We start from the raw sequence: 19,407 nt of genomic DNA, 5'->3' as shown, positions 1-19,407 counted from the left end.
GCTCAGATTCGGTTAATTTTTCATTCCACAGAGTAGATAGTAATGTACCGATCGCTTTTGGAGACGAACGACTGTAGATTCGGTTAATTTTTCATTGAGATTTGCTGTGTTATTTCTCAGCTTCCTTTATGGTACATTGAACAGTATTTTACATTGCTTTTCGGTTGGCTCCGAAAGTGCGCCAGGAACCCCATATTACTATCTACTTATATATATATATATATATATATATATATATATATATATATATATATGGGTCTCCCATAACTCTCTGGATAAATGTATACCATGTTATTGCTCATGTCAAGACAGACACATTTCACCATGTGAACATGGTTCTCTGATGCTTATTTTCCCATCTGTCTGTCTGTATGTGTTTTGTAAAAAAAATTAATATTTTAAAAAGTAATAATTTAAATTATACAAAATTTGGCCCAAATGTTTAGGATAACAAGGCAAGTTATTGAAAAATATTAATTTTTGTCTCCCTGGAACTGGCAAACGCCCGATATCGGAATCATTTTATCGTTTCGTTACACGTCCATACGTCTTATTATCTCTGAACTGTTTGTTTACATTCTCCCGCGTACCACGATAGTTGCGCGCGCAACGATGAGTCAACTGGTTCATTCGGCTATTGTTATTTCGTCAGCTGCATGGTGTCCTGTCTGGTTTATTGTTTGTTTGAGTTCTTTGTAATGATGGTTGTGTATATTACACAATAATAGTAAGTTTTTTGTGCGTGTTTACGTAATGGATCGTAATTTCCACAATCGTTCAAGTGACATTCGAGAACTAGTTGTACATTGATACCAATCAAAAGAGGAAGGTTCAATTTATGTAAATAATACACTAATAAATAATTTTATCATTTCGTTACACGTCCATACGTTTTGTAATCTCTAAACTGTTTGTTTACATTCTCCTGCGTACCGCGCTAGTTGCGCGCGCAGCGATGAGTCAACTGGTTCATTCGGCTATTATTATTTCGTCACCTGCATGGTGTTTTGTCTGGTTTATTGTTTGTTTGAGGTCGTTGTAATGATGATTGTGTATATAACACAATAATAGTAAGTTTTTTGTGCGTGTTTACATAATGGATCGTTATTTCCGTGATCGTTTAAGTGACATTCGAGAACTAGTTGTACATGAAATAAGTAACGATGAGGATTCCGAATTAGACATTCAATCAGAACATAATTAAAAAAATATATAATAAAAAATTAAAAAATAGAAAATTAATATAAACTAATAATTACAAGATTGTGCAAATTCAAGTGAGCTTTGAAGTTCTTACTTTTGTTGGTAAGTAGCACTTTCGAATGTCAGTGTATGATTTTTGTATTGTTTACCACATGTAAAAATAAATACCTTATAAACTATGTGTTGTTTTATTTTTACTCAGAATTAAATGCTCTTTCTTTTGTATATTTTGGATTTTGCGTATCACTAACAACAACAATTTTACAAATCAAAAACTTTGAACTAACTTTTCTTTTTTCTAAAAAACATTTTTTTTCTGAAGAGTTAGAGTAAGGGTATTTTTTTTGTTTTAATTATATTATGTGAAAAATGTTCCTTGAACAATGCTGGATAAATAAATATATAAGTTATAGGTACTTTATTGTAAACATGTAATAATAAAATAAATATAAGGCAATGTATGAAGTACTAAAACAATCTGCCACTGAGAGAAATATGACCACCAGTTCCAGGGTTAATGTTTTCAATATGGCGGAAATCAAAACTTTTTAACTTTGAATATTTTTAAAATAGCAATTTTTTTAAGACTGAGTATAATACCTTTCAGAGAATTTTATCACAAATCTAATGATACTAAAATTATTTAAATAGAATTATGAAAAACTAATTTAGAGCAGAGTTACTGCAACAAAACGTGGCCTACATTAAAATTCTCAGTGAATAGCCAACAATACAAAAACTGAGCTCCAGAATACCTTATAACTTTAGTTACTTTATGTGTTTTGTGATCCAAAAGAATTTAAATACACACATTTCAGGCTTATCTAAGGTTAATAAAATGTTATGTCTAATACTTTAGTTTCATTACATTTGTATTTTAAGATCTGTTGTTTTAAGATTTATTTATTTACTAAAATAAAACCATGTGATATTCAGCTGTCTTTCCATAAAACAGCTGTTCTTTGCTGTTTTCATTATTATAAAAACATTGTTGTCTGAACAATACTGGAAGATTGGGCTAGTAAGTAGGTAACAATTAAACAAGTTAATCTTTATTTCATTTTTTTAAAGTTGTTTTGAATAAAGGAAACATCACTGTAATAAAGCAGTTTTTACTATTAATTTAGAAGTTTGTTTTTGTTTTGCTTTGTTATTGTTCATAAAGACATTTATTGATAATATTTTTTAGAATACACCTATTGGTTTTTTAATTTATCTAGATAAAACAAGTTACTTAGAAATAAATTGTAATGTACTTCATCACTTTAAATAAAAGAACTCAGATTTAACCGCAGTAGGCATAAGGTAATGTGGAGCTGCAGGTTATTAATTTTTGTATTTTAGTCTATTTGCTGAGCATCTCAATGTGGACTATTTCTTGTCACATTCAATCTGCTCTAAATCATTTATTTATTATTCATTTCAAATCATTTTAATGTCATTAGGTTTGTGATAAAATTGTCTAAAAACGTCATTTTTGTGGTTTTTACGAGAAACTGCTGGTTTTAAAAATATTGATGTTAAAAAGTTTTGATGGCCACCATTTTGAAAATGTTAAAGATATCTTTATTTTGTTTAAGTAACTAGCCATATTATCCCAAAAATTTGAGCCAAAATTTGGTGTAATTTAATTTATTAATTTTTGTATATTAATTTTGTTATAAAAACACATACAGACAGATGGGAAACTAAGCATCGGAAACCCATGTTCATATAGTGAAATGTGTTTTAACATGGTTTACCTTTGTCTAGAGTGTTAAGGGACATTGTATATGATGCAATGCATTAACAAAATAGAAGTGGAGTGAGGAGTACTTACTTATCACGCTAAGTAACTGCTGGCTATACATTTTAGGCAATGATTTTAATATTGAGATTAAGTTAAACTGTGTTATGAATAGGAACTTATCCTACATGCATAAATGTTTCATTTAGTTCAGAAAGGGAGTTGCGGTAACAAATACAAATTACACATATCTTTCACAACTTTTTACTGTAATATACATTTTGAAAACATCTCAGACTATTTATCAATATATTAAATTTAAGCACTTATTGTATCTAGATAGAGGCTTTTGAATACCATTTGAATAAAATTCTGCCCCTTATCCACTTAATAGATTGTGTTGGTTTTCATGGTTACGATGTGTGACCTCACCCCCTGATTGTCCTATTCCTTTCACATTGACAAAAGAAGCCCAGTATTCATCACCAGTGACTATGTGATAAAATTAATTTCATCTTCTTCGTGGAATTGGTGAATGTTATCCCATTCTCTTTGTCTTTAGTCCATCCTCAATCAAGAGTTTGTTTGTATACCAGTTGAGAACAAAATTTGTAATATCTAAATTTTTCAGTCACACTGTCATACATTAGAGAGATTTATCGAACATTCTTTGAAAATCTGTAATTGTGAATCTTCGATTTTCCTTAATGTTATAATCATAACATTAAGGAAAATCGAAGAACTTGATTTGTTCGGCAAGGTCATCCATAATCACAGGTGATAGGCCACTTCGCTTTTCGTTGTGAACTTTATTTCATTCTTCACGAAACAATCATCACCATTTTTAACAGTTAACAGTTATTGCAATATAGCTCATAATGTTTTCTTCATACACAGAATACAGTTCACGATCAATTTTCACTGGTTGCATTTTCTTTACGAAAAAAATCCAAAGATGCTGTGTACTTCATAGTATTATGGAAATCAATATGAATAAAATATAATGTCTCATTTCCGATGGGAAGAGGTTTAGCACCTTTCTAATTGTTATTGGTGTATAAAGTTTGTGAAGTATATTTGTTTGTGATGGATATAACACTTTATACAAGGTTTAAGAATTAAGCTATGTTATTGATTTTTTTTTTATGACAAAGGCAAATCACTGAAGAATGTGGCATCAATTTAGTAGCAGTAAATAACGTTGTAAAACAACATCTGAATATATAAACAATTTCACCACAACAGAATATTATTTTGGAAGAAAATGCTCTTGTTCTTGCTGAGCTTATTCTGCAGATAGTAAAATAAATCCGCAAAAGGCTAGTATTGGCCTAAAAAAGATTCAAAAGCGTCAATTGTATGTATTTCTGACTTGACTGTACACAGAAGGCTTTCAAAGTGTGGTCGCACACCTCAAACACCAGTTTCAAAACAGCTTATTGCTGCATCGAAGAAAATACTATTAGGCAAAAAGTAAAAAGATTGTCATGTACAACAATGGAAGAAAGTTCTCTTTTTGGGTAAAAGCCATTCAAGGCTCTAATGATTCAAATGTTTTACGGAGTGATGTTGAACAGATTTCATCAAAGCACATTAGGAAAAATTTAAAACACCAAGTAAAAATTGTTTTGGGGATGTTTTTCATTTTCAGGGCTAAAATTTTTACTACTTCAGGTATAATGAATGGTAAAATATACATTCCTACTGTAGAGAAAACAGGCAGGGTCCCCACCCGACCGTGAAAACCGTGAAACCGGGAATAAGCCGTGAATTTCGTTCACCGTGAAAAAACCTTAAATAAGCCGTGAATTTTGTTTACATACCGTGAAAATCTCTACAACTTTTGAATAAATAAAATCAACACGGGTCGTCGTCAGACGATCATATGGGAAAGTTGACCTTCGCTATTGCAAAGTAAAAAGTAGCACGCAATGTAGGGGATAGACCACGAAGTTTGACAGGTGCTGCTATCTGAGCGATTGTACTGATAATATGGTTTATAAACAAATGAGGAAAAGGAAGGGCCGGTGGGAGATGACGCTTCCGGCTCAAATCACGTGAGGCCTGTCTTTGTCTGTCGCCAGGTTCCGGGCCTTGGCTACGCTACGCGGCTGTAAACAAGGCATTCTCTGATTGAACGCGAGATTAATAACACAATTTAATTACTTGATAGATTGTCGTTTAATGTAAACACTTTTCGTATTGGAGTTTTATTGTATCAGATATAGTCTATTATTGTTTTCATAAAATAAAAAAAGTATACAAATCCTTAATCTAACGTAAGGAATTTAAATTACATTTTAACTTAATTTCATTCTATTAAATCCCTTATTTTATTTAAATATTAATGAGAAAAATGCTATTCAGTACGATATCTATATCGTTGTGTGTAATGACTGTTAACACAATGTAATAATTATAAAAAATTTTAATTTATGGTGGACAATAAATTGAATTAATTTAGGGTCTTGCGTAAATAAATAGTATAATAATGTGACGGAGCAGAACCTACACGACACATATCAATTAACGCAGCGAGACCATAACTTTATAGGCCTATGTAACTGTTTTAATTACCAGTAAGGTCGTTTGAGAAAACAATTTTATTTTTCATCTCTTTAGATATTAAACGGTAGTGATATGCGTTTTCCTTATCAATAATATTTTTTATGATTCCTAAGCTGCATGGATATTACGAGTGTACACGGTTTAAATCTTTTATGGTGAATGTGTGTTTAAATTGTATAATGTAGGCTATTAGTAAAATATTACAAATGAAACGTCATGTTATAAAAACGTTAGAAAAAAACCATTGCATTTTTTCTAACCAGGAAACAACAAACGTCAAGTAACTTTGTAGTGTTAAGCTTTATTACTACAAAACTACAAAATCGAGGAAGTCGTCCAAGTATAATTTTGTCGGGTTCCATACGACTACGTTAACGCTATTAATCATTTCATGCAGATGAAAAATATATCGTACAAGGTTCATTTATTGTAATGTGGTGCAGCGATGTTATGGTAAAAATAACCTTTGTTGTCTACTGTCAATGAGAGTGGAAGGGGAGGGGTATATCGTGTACTCCACTCCCCCATCCTCGGACAACAGCTGGTTTCATGTCTCAACATGAAAGATTTGTTTCCCCAGCTCGGCACTCCAATCTTATTCTTATTGTGAGAATTGATATAAAGATTTAAAGCTTTTCATTCAACTTATTCTGACACTTTCTCACGGAAATTCTTCTGTTGAAAGAGGCTTCTCTGTCAACAAACAGTGTATAGTTGAAAACTTGAAGGAGGAGAGTTTAGTCGCGTTGAGAAAAGTTTGTGACGGCGTATCAGCAGCAGGAGGATTGGAGGCAATGGAAATCACTAATGAATTAGTTCATGCTGCCAAAAATTCCCACGCCCACTACTCGGAGCACTTGGCAAAACAACGAGAAGAAATGAAAGACAAAATTAATTCTGAGAAAGAGAGGAAGCAAGCTGCAATAGAAAAAAAAGAATTGGAAGCACAAAAATTCCAGGTTTTGTCCGACGCCAGGAAAAGGGCAGCTGAGTTAGACGATAAGATACAGGAACTTAGCAAAAAGTGCAAATCGTAATTCACTTTTATTCTAGACATTTTTATCAATTTCTTTATTTATGTGTACAAATATAATTTTTTTTGTATAAACTGGTACCAAATAACTTTTCTTATAACAAGTTGTATATAATTTTTATACATTTAACGTTTATATGTTATTTTAATTTCAATAAAATTGCCTTTTCTTATGTACTAATTAAAATGTGAACCTGTGATTATGTGAAAAATTTCCTGTGGAAGAAATTGATCGAAATAATAATAATAATGTGTTAAACAAGAAAATAATTTAATAATCACGCAAGTGTATTCATGGACTCAAACGAGTTAGCCTTAGCCAACGTACGAATCCTGTCACCCTGCATCTTGTCTAACCTGTGTCAACAAAGTTCTCTTCAGATTTCAACAAACTTGTAAGTTAAAGAAAATTATGAGCTATGTGCATGCTAATTATATTGAAATTTGTCTTTGTCATTGCTTTGATGACTGTTATGATGATGTTTTGTAAAAATAATATGCCTTGTTATATTCATTATGTAGCAAATCGCACATAAAATCGGGCGCTCGCCGCTCATTGCTTGCGTCGTAACCGAAGCCTATTGTTATTTCGTTCTTTTAGACGTTTCCGTCAATTCCTGCACGACCAATGACATCGTTAGTCAAATGGGAAGAAGTTTTATATTGTATTTTACCGCTCTGCCGCGTCTGTAGTGTTTACGTCTCAACTTCGCCCCTCTCCAACACGATTTTGTTTGTACCGGTAACGTTGTTTATGAAAACTTTCCGACCTTGAATTTTAATTTTTTTAACCGTGAAAACCGTGAATTAGCCGTGAATTTGAGTATTTAGATTGAGTGGGAACCCTGACAGGAAATTCTAGAGAATAAAAATCTAGCTAAATATCTCAGTGTGAAAAATGCTATTTTTTCAGTACGATTCATGTTCTTGCAACACATCCAAACTAGTATTAGAAAAAGTTATTAACTCTCCAAATATCCATCCCATTGAAAACCTATGGGAAATTGACTAAAAAGACTGAGAAAACTAGCCTGCACAACTAAAGAAAAGATTTTTTGTGCAGTTATAAAAGTGTGGTTACTTGGTTACTTGATGATAAAACCTAGAAGATTTGTAAAAATGTTGTCGATTTAATGCCTAAACATCTTCAAACACTTATGAAGGAAAGAGGAAGACATATTAAGTATTATATACTCATAACGCCAAAAAATAAATAATTGCATCATATTTTTCAATAAACACGTAAAAAAAAGTAAATGATTTTTTGTGTTTGTTTACTAATTTGCACAATACTGTATATCATGAGGCTGCACTTAAGATAGTATTCACTGTCTAGGTTGTCACGATTGAAGACAAAATTATCACATGATAAAATATAAAACTAACTATTTATTAATAGTTTGGTCAAACATTCATGTATGCATACGTGGTTATATCAGTCAGTTTGAACAAAAGAACAGCCATGGCTTGTGTTGTGTGCATGTTGTCGCTATGTCAGTGTTATCATTGTTGATCTGACCATTTATCATTCAAATCTAATAGGTAATGTTTATGATCCAGCAATCTCAGTAAATCAGCAGCGACCTTGGAGACAATGAATCTAGTGATCATACCAACAGTGACAACATTGATAATGGGTTGAGTCAAGGTTGTCATCAGGACCACTCGCAAGATCAACTTCCTGTCCTGTGGACTGTTGTAATTAACTGTGTGCGTTCACCAAGCTAACAATTTATTGTTTTATATCTTAATCTCTCTTTTAAAATCATTAGAACCTCAGCAATAAGTGGTGTTGCCTTGTACTTGATCTGATGTTGGTAATTACAACATGATTGATGTTGGTCTTGATAAGCCAAGATAGCATATTGAAGGAGCATACCGACAGGACTAAGATATGTATACCGCTTCTATCAGAGTCAAAGATTTTTGAGCCATTGTAGAGATTGTAACAAAACAGTCACAGATAAAGGTTTTTTTCAATTTCAGTGATGTTGCAGTTATTTCGATGTCTTGTCACGTTTACCATAACCATCTTAGATTGCCTTTCAATTAATATTTTGGAACCGGGTAAGTCCCAAGCTAGTGATTTGAGTTGTGTGAGGCTTTGCTTTTTGTAACATTGCAACTGGTTGATATTGTCTTTGTAGTTTACAAGAATGTGTTTTTCCTGGCTGTGCGGATGTACATTTTAGGTTTTATTGGGTGAGATTAGACTCTTAAATATAAAGGAAAAGATGTTTTTATACCTATTCGGATTAATTTTTGTCTATTATTTAAAAATGTATCTTATAAAAAATTATGTAATTATTTTAAATATTAATTAATTGTGGGTGGTACTTATTTGCTTGATGATCTCCCATAGCCAAGAGATAAACCTGTGCAGGCTCTCTTACCGAGAGGTCACAGATTTGATTGCTAGGAACTTTACAATGAACAAAGGGAAGTTGTTTATGACTTTTCTCCATGGAAAAATGCCTCAGGGTTCTGTGAGTTTCTTGAGTATATCATTTGGTCTGTTCATTTACCCTATTCCAAGCGGCTTGGATCACAAAAGTACCATGAAGTGACAAGGTTGGGTAGTTTAATGGAAGTGAATAATATTAATTAATGGAAGTTTGAAGTGGAGTGATCCAAGTAGAGCAAGGCAAACAAACTGACCAATTTCTGAACAGTCACATAATGGTTGATAAGCCAACATGTCTGTATGACTGGAACTATAGTGTCACTCAATTATTGAAATGCTTTCTTTTAAATTTTAAATCATCTACTGCCCTCAGAGCTATTTTAAATTTGCAATGGACCAATGATGGGTTTGCTATTGAAGAGACTTACAAAAATAGAAAGACTTATAATGTAGTCAGCAGTCAGATGGTTGAAATATAAGAGAGAGTGAAATCATAGACCAAAGAAATTCACAGATTAGTGAACATCAGTGTTTAAAAACAGCCTTATTATAAATGGCTAGCCATGATGACACACACATCCACGATTCGGTTTTGCATTGTGTAGTAGTTTGTGTAAATGATGCCGCAGATCAAACTTGGTACGTTTGGTATTTCAGGAAAATAACCAATTTTTCAATGAAGAGACTAGATAACAAAAATAAAATTAAAGCTATTTACAATACATCAATAGCGATATCTGGTTACAAAACTGTGTGAACAATATCTTTGAGTGTGCTTTCTAATCGGGTACAGTGTTACGGTCAAAAAAGTTTGTAAAATCTTGTATTAAATTGTACATTGTATAAACTGACATGTAATTCAAATGACCTTTATTAATTGTAGAAGTGTTATAATAATATCTTGTTTAATAAAATTGCAAATCGATAAAATCACTTTGTAAAATCTTGTATTACATTGTATAAACTGACATGTAATTCAAATGACCTTTATTAATTGTAGAAGTGTTATAATAATATCTTGTTTAATAAAATTGCAAATCGATAAAATCACTTTCAATCAGCCACACAGTGGGAGTCAACTTGTGATCATCAAACTTCCTTTTAAATAATTACAATCACCCATCCATGTTCCAAATAAACTAATTAATTTTCACTCAGAGTAGGTTTTTCCTATTAATTTACTTGCAGGTCCCAAAAGAAACAAACGAGCCCGAGCAGAAGGTCTGCAACAGCCCTCTCATGATATTAAGTTCCTGGGGAAGCGGGTGAAAGTTGATACATCAGTATTAAATAATGGAACCCACTGTGAAGATGAACCGTGTACATTTTTCAACTTGTGGAAAAAATACTTTTAATCTTCAACTTCGGTACAGGATTAACCAAGAAATTGCTGAGTACAGGACGTGTGCTTATTGTATTGTTTATTTTGACAAGTATTTTTTTGGGTTTAAATGTTATATTCTTGTAAATAACCTCTGTGATTGTTATTGTTAATGTATTCAAGTTTTAATGTAAATCATAAACTAAGTAAATAAAGTTTAAAGTTTACTAGACTGTGCAGTTTCATGCTTCCTTGTACAATCAATTAAATGTTATTTATCATATTAAGAGCATTGTTAAAAACAATTATCATAACGTGAATGCCAAATGAATATTTATTCTAAAAGGCTATTTTAAAATCATTTTTATTAATCAATGGGAATCTTAATGGAGAACTGTATATGCAAATGTTACAAGAATCAATATTTTTTCCCACAATAAATAGTGTTATTTGGATACATTATTCACTTGCATCAGCAGGATGGTACCTCAACACATTTTCACCATTCTGTACATTTCCTGGAAACTCAACTATCTGGCCAGTGGATTGGTAGGCGTGGTGTAATAGAATGGCCTGTGCGGTCTCCAGACCACACCCATATACTTTTTTCTGTGGGGTCACATTAAATCCATAATTTACAAAACACCAGTAGAAAATGAAGATTTAAGAAACAAGATTGTTGAGACTTACAACCAAATACCACCTCAGATTTTTCAAAACTTGAAAGAGGAACTCACACTACGCTTGAACCACTGCCAAATAGTAGGAGGGCTTCAGTTTGAACACTTGATTTTATCAATCAATCAATCAATCAATAATTCTTTATTCATTAGTTGTACAATATGGTACATCGAATAGTGTCATACATTACTTATATATATAAAGGTACTAAACATACTCAAGTTCCTCTATTGAATACAAAACTAAATCAATCAAATAGTTTTTTAGTTTTCTTTTAAATTTGTTAGTATTATTTTCCATCTTTATGCTTTGAGGAATAGTTTTCAGAAATATTTTCCCCATATACATAGTTTTTATCGTGTATATTTCAAGTCTATGATGATCACTGATTATTTCATTCTTATGGCGTGTGTTATATTTGTGCACATTAGTTAATTTGTTGGCCATGATTGAATTTAAAATATAGGATGGTTTCATATATACTGTATATATAAAGTCCAAAAACTGTTATTATTTTTAATTCTTTAAAGCAATTTCTAACAGATTCTGAGAATTTAAGCTTAAGTATACTTCTAATGGCTTGTTTTTGCACCTTAAAAATGTCAGTTAGGTTTTTCTTAGTTGTGGCACCAAATATGGCTATGCCATAAGCAATGTGTGAATGTATATGAGCATAATAATTCTGTTTTAGCACTTCAGTAGTACATAAACAAGACATTTGCCTAATTGCATATAAGCCAGAACTAATTTTACCAAGCACAAATTTGATGTGCTCATCCCAGCTCAAGTGACAATCAATGATCAATCCGAGAAATTTAATTTTTGATGCATTTTCAATCTTTGAATCATCTATAAGAATATCAAAGTCATAATCATTATTATTTTGTTTAGTTTTAAAATTAATGAATTTAGTTTTCTCAAAATTTAAATTAAGTTTTTTGTTGTTAAAAAATTGTTGTAGATTAGCCAATTCGATTGCTGAGATGAATTCAACTTCTTTTTTCGAAATTCCAGAAACCTTTAGATTTGTATCATCTGCAAATAAACACAACGTACTATTTGCAGTATAAGATAGTTTGCTTTCAATATTCCTCAAATAACATAAGAAAAGAAGAGGTCCAAGATTTGACCCTTGCGGGACTCCAATCACACTTTGCTCTAATTTAGATTTAAATCTTGTTAAAGTTCTATTTGTCTACTTATGAGCTATTTCAACAAACTGTTTCCTACCCGTCAAATATGATTTGAACCAATTCAGTGCAATACCTTTAACTCCAATATCATATAATATTGATAATAAAAGATGGTGAACAACACTGTCAAAGGCCTTAGAGAGGTCCATAAAAATTCCAATAACGACTTCCCCTTTGTCTATTGAATTTATGACTGATTCTATAAAACTTACTGCTGCTGTGACGGTTGATTTATGTTTCCTAAATCCGTGTTGGGTGTCATTGATAATATTGTTTTGTTCTATATAAGTCTTCAGTCTATTATGTACTACTTTTTCATAAACTTTCAAACAAGGAAATAGGTCTATAGTTTTATTTAAGGAATGTATCATTTGCTTTAAATATCGGAATAATTTTAGCAATTTTGAGTAGATTAGGAAAGATTCCACTAACAAATGAAGAATTTATCAAATGTACAAGAATTTTGCTTAGCTCTTCTTTAACTTCTTTTATAATTTTTAATGGCACTTCATCGTAACCACAAGTCAGTTTATTATCAAAAGAGACAATAATTTCTTGGACCTCCTTTACATTTGTTGGAGTTAGACAAAAGAACTTACTGAACAAATTCTCAACACCTCTTACGACTCTTACATCTAAGTCATTAATATTTAAAGTTGTTTATGGTTGGACATTTTCGTTTTTTCTATTAGTCATATTTATAAAATAATCATTAAAAATGTTACAAACTATTTCTGGATTTTCTATGCATGCATTGTTCTCTTGAAGTACTATATTACAATTCTTATTTAATCTACATCTTTTATTTCGTACTTCATAATTAATTATATTCCAAGTGGTTTTTACTACATTGGAAGCCTTACTGATTTTATCACTGAAAAATTCCCTTTTGGCTAGTAATAGTTTTTCCCTATAATTCTTGATTTGTAATTTGACAAAACTAGATAGCTCTTCATTTTTAGTAGATCTTGCATATTTGCCAGTGTTTATGATTTCTTGTTTCTCCATCTTAAGTTCATTTTTTATCCACTTAAATGGATTATTTTTTATCTTAAACATTTTTATTGGAAAACACCAGTTAAAATAATAAGTGAAAACCTGATCAAAGATATTATATTTATCACTGCATGGAGCAAGGTATATTTTTTCCCAATTTTCATTTTTTAGAAAATCTTTAAATAATTTTGTATTAAGTGCAGAGAAATCCCTACGGTTTTCAATGTAATAATTATTGTGTCTATTACACTGTTTCAGATTTTTTATTTTTAAATTTACCCATCATGATCAGATAGCATTGTTAAGTGCAGAGAAATCCCTACGGTTTTCAATGTAATAATTATTGTGTCTATTACACTGTTTCAGATTTTTTATTTTTAAATTTACCCATCATGATCAGATAGCATTGTTAAGTGCAGAGAAATCCCTACGGTTTTCAATGTAATAATTATTGTGTCTATTACACTGTTTCAGATTTTTTATTTTTAAATTTACCCATCATGATCAGATAGCATTGTTAAGTGCAGAGAAATCCCTACGGTTTTCAATGTAATAATCATTGTGTCTATTACACTGTTTCAGATTTTTTATTTTTAAATTTACCCATCATGATCAGATAGCATTGTTAAGTGCAGAGAAATCCCTACGGTTTTCAATGTAATAATCATTGTGTCTATTACACTGTTTCAGATTTTTTATTTTTAAATTTACCCATCATGATCAGATAGCATTGTTAAGTGCAGAGAAATCCCTACGGTTTTCAATGTAATAATCATTGTGTCTATTACACTGTTTCAGATTTTTTATTTTTAAATTTACCCATCATGATCAGATAGCATTGTTAAGTGCAGAGAAATCCCTACGGTTTTCAATGTAATAATCATTGTGTCTATTACACTGTTTCAGATTTTTTATTTTTAAATTTACCCATCATGATCAGATAGCATTGTTACTACACCACTAATTTCCAAACATTCCCTTTTAAAGTTTGTAGAAATGTTGTCAATTGCTGAACTCGAGCTCTGGAATACTCTCGTTGGAAAGTTGACAATGTATATTGTAACTCTTCAAAATGTTTTTGAAAACTGATGATGTCCTGTTTTTGTTTAAAATGTTTATATTTAAATCACCTGCTAAGATTATATTTGAGGAGAGCTTTAGAACACATCCTATCAAAACACTTAATCTATCAAAAAATATGTTTACATCTGCATTAGGGGATCGGTAAAGACCCACAACAATAAATTTTACATTATTTTACTTGGCAACATAGTAAGGTGTTAAAAATAATGTTCTGGTAACACTGGCTATTATTTTGGATGGGAAAGAGATGCAATCTCTGGTTTTCACCATTCATTAAGTTTGTTTATAATCATCAAAATGTTTACATCTGCATTAGGGGATCGGTAAAGACCCACAACAATAAATTTTACATTATTTTACTTGGCAACATAGTAAGGTGTTAAAAATAATGTTCTGGTAACACTGGCTATTATTTTGGATGGGAAAGAGATGCAATCTCTGGTTTTCACCATTCATTAAGTTTGTTTATAATCATCAAAATGTTTACATCTGCATTAGGGGATCGGTAAAGACCCACAACAATAAATTTTACATTATTTTACTTGGCAACATAGTAAGGTGTTAAAAATAATGTTCTGGTAACACTGGTTATTATTTTGGATGGGAAAGAGATGCAATCTCTGGTTTTCACCATTCATTAAGTTTGTTTATGATCATCAAAATGAGGCTACAGATGAGAGGGGTTTACATTTAAAATTTTAGAAATATCTCCAAAATACCGCATTTTGAGGGGCACAACATAATTTGAAAACCATCTAATCAAACTTCTTTTCCACATTGCACCATTAACCAAATGATATCTCCTACAATAAACATTAGAAAAAAATAGAGGAGGAAAGTCCTGACTCCTGAGAAAAGAGTAAAACTAGCTAGCACTAACACTTGTTAACCCTTTACACAACACACACATATATTTTTATGTACGGTACATTATCATGACTGTGGCTACTCTCATTTGTGTGTCTCCTACAATATGTACTGCAGAGAAAAGGGTAAAACGAGCTAGCACTAATACTGGTTAACCCTTTATACAACAAGTTGTACGTATATTTTTATGTACATTATCCAGACTCTGGCTACTCTCAGTTGCATGTCTCCCACACTATGTACTGCCAAGAAAAGAGTAAAACAAGCGAGCAATAATACTGGTTAACCCTTTACACAACATGTACATATATTATTATAAAACATCCTCCGAATAAAACAATGATATACGTACTAGTGGGTTCAAGAGGTTCTAAACTGCATACTTTGATATGGTTTGTGCCTTTTAGTACAATCTAGAGAATATAAAAAATACAATAAAATCATTTTATTACATTTTAGTTCAAAACTAGCATTGATCAACCTAAAGGAAATCTCTGAAGTTATTTTTTATCAATTACTACAATTGATCAATAGAATGGAAATAGGCGTGTTAGTTTTAAAAACATGCACAAAGAAATACTGTTTGTTCCAGTATGAATTAATCTGTGGTGTATTTACAGAAAATGTGTCTGTAATCTTACAAACAACTCATTGTGAAATGATTTAGGAATATGTTAGTTTTATGTATGTGCCTACATTGTTTCAATTGTAAGTTGTTCTGAAAATTTTATAATATGCGATTGGAAGGGAAGACACAATACAAGTTATTTATCACTGTGTAAAAATGCTATAGATTAGCACCAATGTGAGAATAAAGTGACATCAGATTTCTTCATTTCTATTATTTCTTCAACATGCATGGGAATACATTCATATTTACCACTGTTACAAGTATTCTAAATTCATATTAACTTCTATTATTAATACTTTTTATTTGAGCTGTATAAAGTTTAAAATTGTTCCTGGAAAAATTGGTTGTGAGAAGTTTTATACATTTTAGGTTCTATTTCAACAAATTTTATATTTACTTTTTCAAAGTTATATGCTCTAAAACAAGTTTTTGTTATCTCAAACTGTTTTTGAAATATCAACTATTGATAAGGTAAATCCCTAATAACTTTTTGATCACCAAAAACTGATAAAAGAAACGCTGAAACTAGTTTAATCTTTGGTACAAACATTACATTAACTTAAATATCTAGGCCATGTTTATTTACCAGTTCAGTATCTCATTCCAATATTGTGGTCATTAAGCTTAAAAAGTTATTGACATAGAGAAAAAGTAAATATTCTGGAATGCATACAACCCATATATACATTTTTTAAATCTTGAACTGTTCTTGAGATATTGATTACATGTAACTCTCATGAGAAATATATTATTAACCCTTTGTGATCTGGAGGCCACGAATGTGGCAAAAAATTGTCTCTCTCAGCTTGGGTGAAGTATCAGGTGGTTGTCCTCAAAGCTCGCCGGGCCACACTTATTGGCTGGTTGTGTTCTACGTCACCACTCGGTGATCGTGTAACCATGTACGTCACTTTGACTTGGATTTAAATGGCAGTATTTGACCTTGGTTCTTTAAATGGCAGATTTAAATGATGTTCTCAAATAATTTACAAAGCTTCTAGGTTGAAACTATATCGATCTATTATGTGCCACTAAACAAACCAAGTAATATAGGTTGATCTGTTGTAAAAATATTTTATAAAGATAAGGATAAAATAAATTAATCTAACACTTAGTTTAATGTTACAACTGCGCAATACAGTGGGTCACATGTAGTGGCCTGATGAGCTGAACATTAAAATATTGAGGGTCACTAGGCTTGGCCCGCCAAGTTGAGGGACAGGACATGGTCATAAATCAACGACCTGATGCAGAGACCAACCATGGCCACCCCTGTGGCTAGGCGATCTGAGAGGGCAATCATGTAAGTTTAATGCCGATTGCAAAAGGCTAAAATTTCACCTGTCACAAAATCTATCTACTTTTTCTGCCTGAACAGGAAGGGGTACTTTGAGCTTGGTTTGACATTTTCATAGAATATATTTAATTCTGTACTTTTAATGGTGTTTTATTTGTCTTAAACATAAAAAATTGTCTTAAACCTCTTATAGAAGAAGTCATATTTTTTAATAGTTATATTCATATTTAAAAAAATTTTATTAAATTTGTGTTGACATTTTTAAATAAAAATAGTTATATAACTTTACAATAAATTTGAAATGTAATTTTACTCAAGATTTCAATTATTGTTGTGTTCTCAAAATTAGCATAACTTAGTTTTTTATTATTTATTTAGAAATTGAAATACATTCAATTAATTTATCGTTTCTGAAGCATGTCTTTAGAAAAGCAAAATTGTGACAATATACACATTATAAGGATTAAACATTTTCTAGGAATTACTTTAAAAAGGCTTGAAAAAGCAAAAGTCAGGAGTTGCTGTTAAAAATCAAGTTTAACCTTGCTGCATATCTAGGGTTTGAAGTTTGACTGTTCGTAGTGATTATTCATTACCTGGGATATATAATACTCAAATTATATATATAGTTTTGCTAAGTAAAATTTTTATAGTTAAAAATCTATGTTATTTGACTTGGAGAGCGGAATTAAAACATTTTGAAAAATAAATTAGACAAAAACTAATTAAAAAATTGTAATAAATTATTAATGTGATTAAAAGTGCAGCATTAGACTATTCTCGGATCAAAAAGTAATAGATACCAGATTTTAAAAGATAACCATAAATTAATTAGTAAGAGCTACAGAACGGCAGCAACAAAATTTTCTACCCGGAATATGCAATACCACTGTTACAATTTATATCTCGTTGTCTTTTACTGAATTCAAAGAAATAACTTTTGAAAAGTAAAATTAATTACTTACGTCCTTGGCCGAAGTATAACTGAAATTTTATAAATTACTTATATTAATTTCATCTGAAATTTCACAAAATATGGCAATATATATGAAGAAGTCCATAATAATATAACGATAATTATGCACTCAAATTAATGTTTATAATCTTTGAATTTCAAAGCTTAAAATAACATATGTTTCTATTAATTTTCATAAGATTTTATAATAAATATGTCACAGATATTTTCTCAAAGTGCCTTAATTCGTTTGTACAGGGTAAGCAAGTAAGCTGGAACCTACGCTCATGGAACGCTTGATGGTGAACACAAGTGTAACCCATACGAGACTGGTAAAGTCAGTACTGTAGTTATATTGTTGCACCACTCAGATGTATGTCAATGTTATACATAATATTCAATGCTGTGTTATTATATAGTTTATGTAGTACCTTATACTGTGGTCACACTTAGATTTTTGCTTTGTCAAACTCTCAAAGGGTCAAGAGAGATATTGTTTGTTACAGCATCATCATTAAACGTACTCTATTTATGCCAGTTAAATTTATCTCCTAATAAGAAGTGGAAGTAAATTTTTTGGCGATAATCAATTCCAAGATTTGTTCTAATCTTGGCTCTAATCTGAGCTTTTTATTTTACCTTACCTGTTGTTATAATAACAGTGTGTTATACAATCTTTTAAATTTGTTGCACGAAAGATACTTTTGTTTTTAGTCTAAGAACTTAATTTCTTTACTAACACTGTAAAAAAGACTGTAGATTAAGTTTTAGTTTTATGCATTAGTTTACAGACAATAAATTTATTTTGCATAACATTTAGCCATTTATTAATAAATTTTTATATGCTGCAGTTCTTGTTTTCTTCCATCCTAGTATTGTTTCCTTACACCAAAAATTTGTAACTGAAAACATAAATCTTTTTTAGAGACAATATTATTATTATTAGTTATAAGTTAATTACAATGCAACAAGTTAACTTTCAATAGTTTTCACTTATCATTGCAGAAACTGTGACTTTGGCTGTTTGGAAGTTGGCAATCAATACACACCTAAGTGATATGAGAACAATTAATTAGTTTATATATATATCATTGTCATTGTGTTGAATAACAATTTAATCAAATAAAATGTATTTTAAACATATTGCATTGTAAGAAGCTTGAACATAAGCAAGGTTTTGTTATGGTATACACAACCAAGTTGGTTTTCTATTCTGTTTACAATTCTTAATATCATGAGAAAAAATATTCAATGTATGACTCAACCCAGTTTATTAATTTCATTGCACGGGGGTATAATACCAATAGAAACTATTCTAAGTAATGTAACTAAAACTTACTCTAACCAAATGTAATCGTAAATATTATACAACAGCATGTATCAAAAAGGTACGAAAAAAACCTGCCATGTGCATTAAAAAATGTCAAGTGTTGCCTAGTCTTAAAAAAA

At 30.9% G+C, this 19,407-nt stretch overlaps 1 protein-coding gene across 5 annotated transcripts in view; it reads left to right on the top strand.

The window, feature by feature from the left end:
* The window catches only part of LOC124353870 (85/88 kDa calcium-independent phospholipase A2), a 99,222-nt gene extending 80,414 nt beyond the window's left edge, over positions 1-18,808 (top strand). The window contains exons 15-16 of one of the 5 annotated variants that reach the window (XM_046803907.1): positions 8,517-8,597; positions 18,217-18,808. In XM_046803907.1, coding sequence (XP_046659863.1) covers positions 8,517-8,597; positions 18,217-18,221 — 86 coding nt within the window. In that variant the 3' untranslated portion in view covers positions 18,222-18,808. The other 4 variants (XM_046803905.1, XM_046803909.1, XM_046803906.1 and 1 more) reach the window with 4 other exon arrangements.
* Positions 18,809-19,407: the final 599 nt, after the last annotated feature.

Source organism: Homalodisca vitripennis, chromosome 2, assembly GCF_021130785.1.
Source record: "Homalodisca vitripennis isolate AUS2020 chromosome 2, UT_GWSS_2.1, whole genome shotgun sequence".
NCBI lineage: Eukaryota > Metazoa > Arthropoda > Insecta > Hemiptera > Cicadellidae > Homalodisca > Homalodisca vitripennis.
The sequence above is the reverse complement of the archived record's forward strand: the minus strand, read 5'-3'. Positions and strand labels throughout refer to the sequence as shown.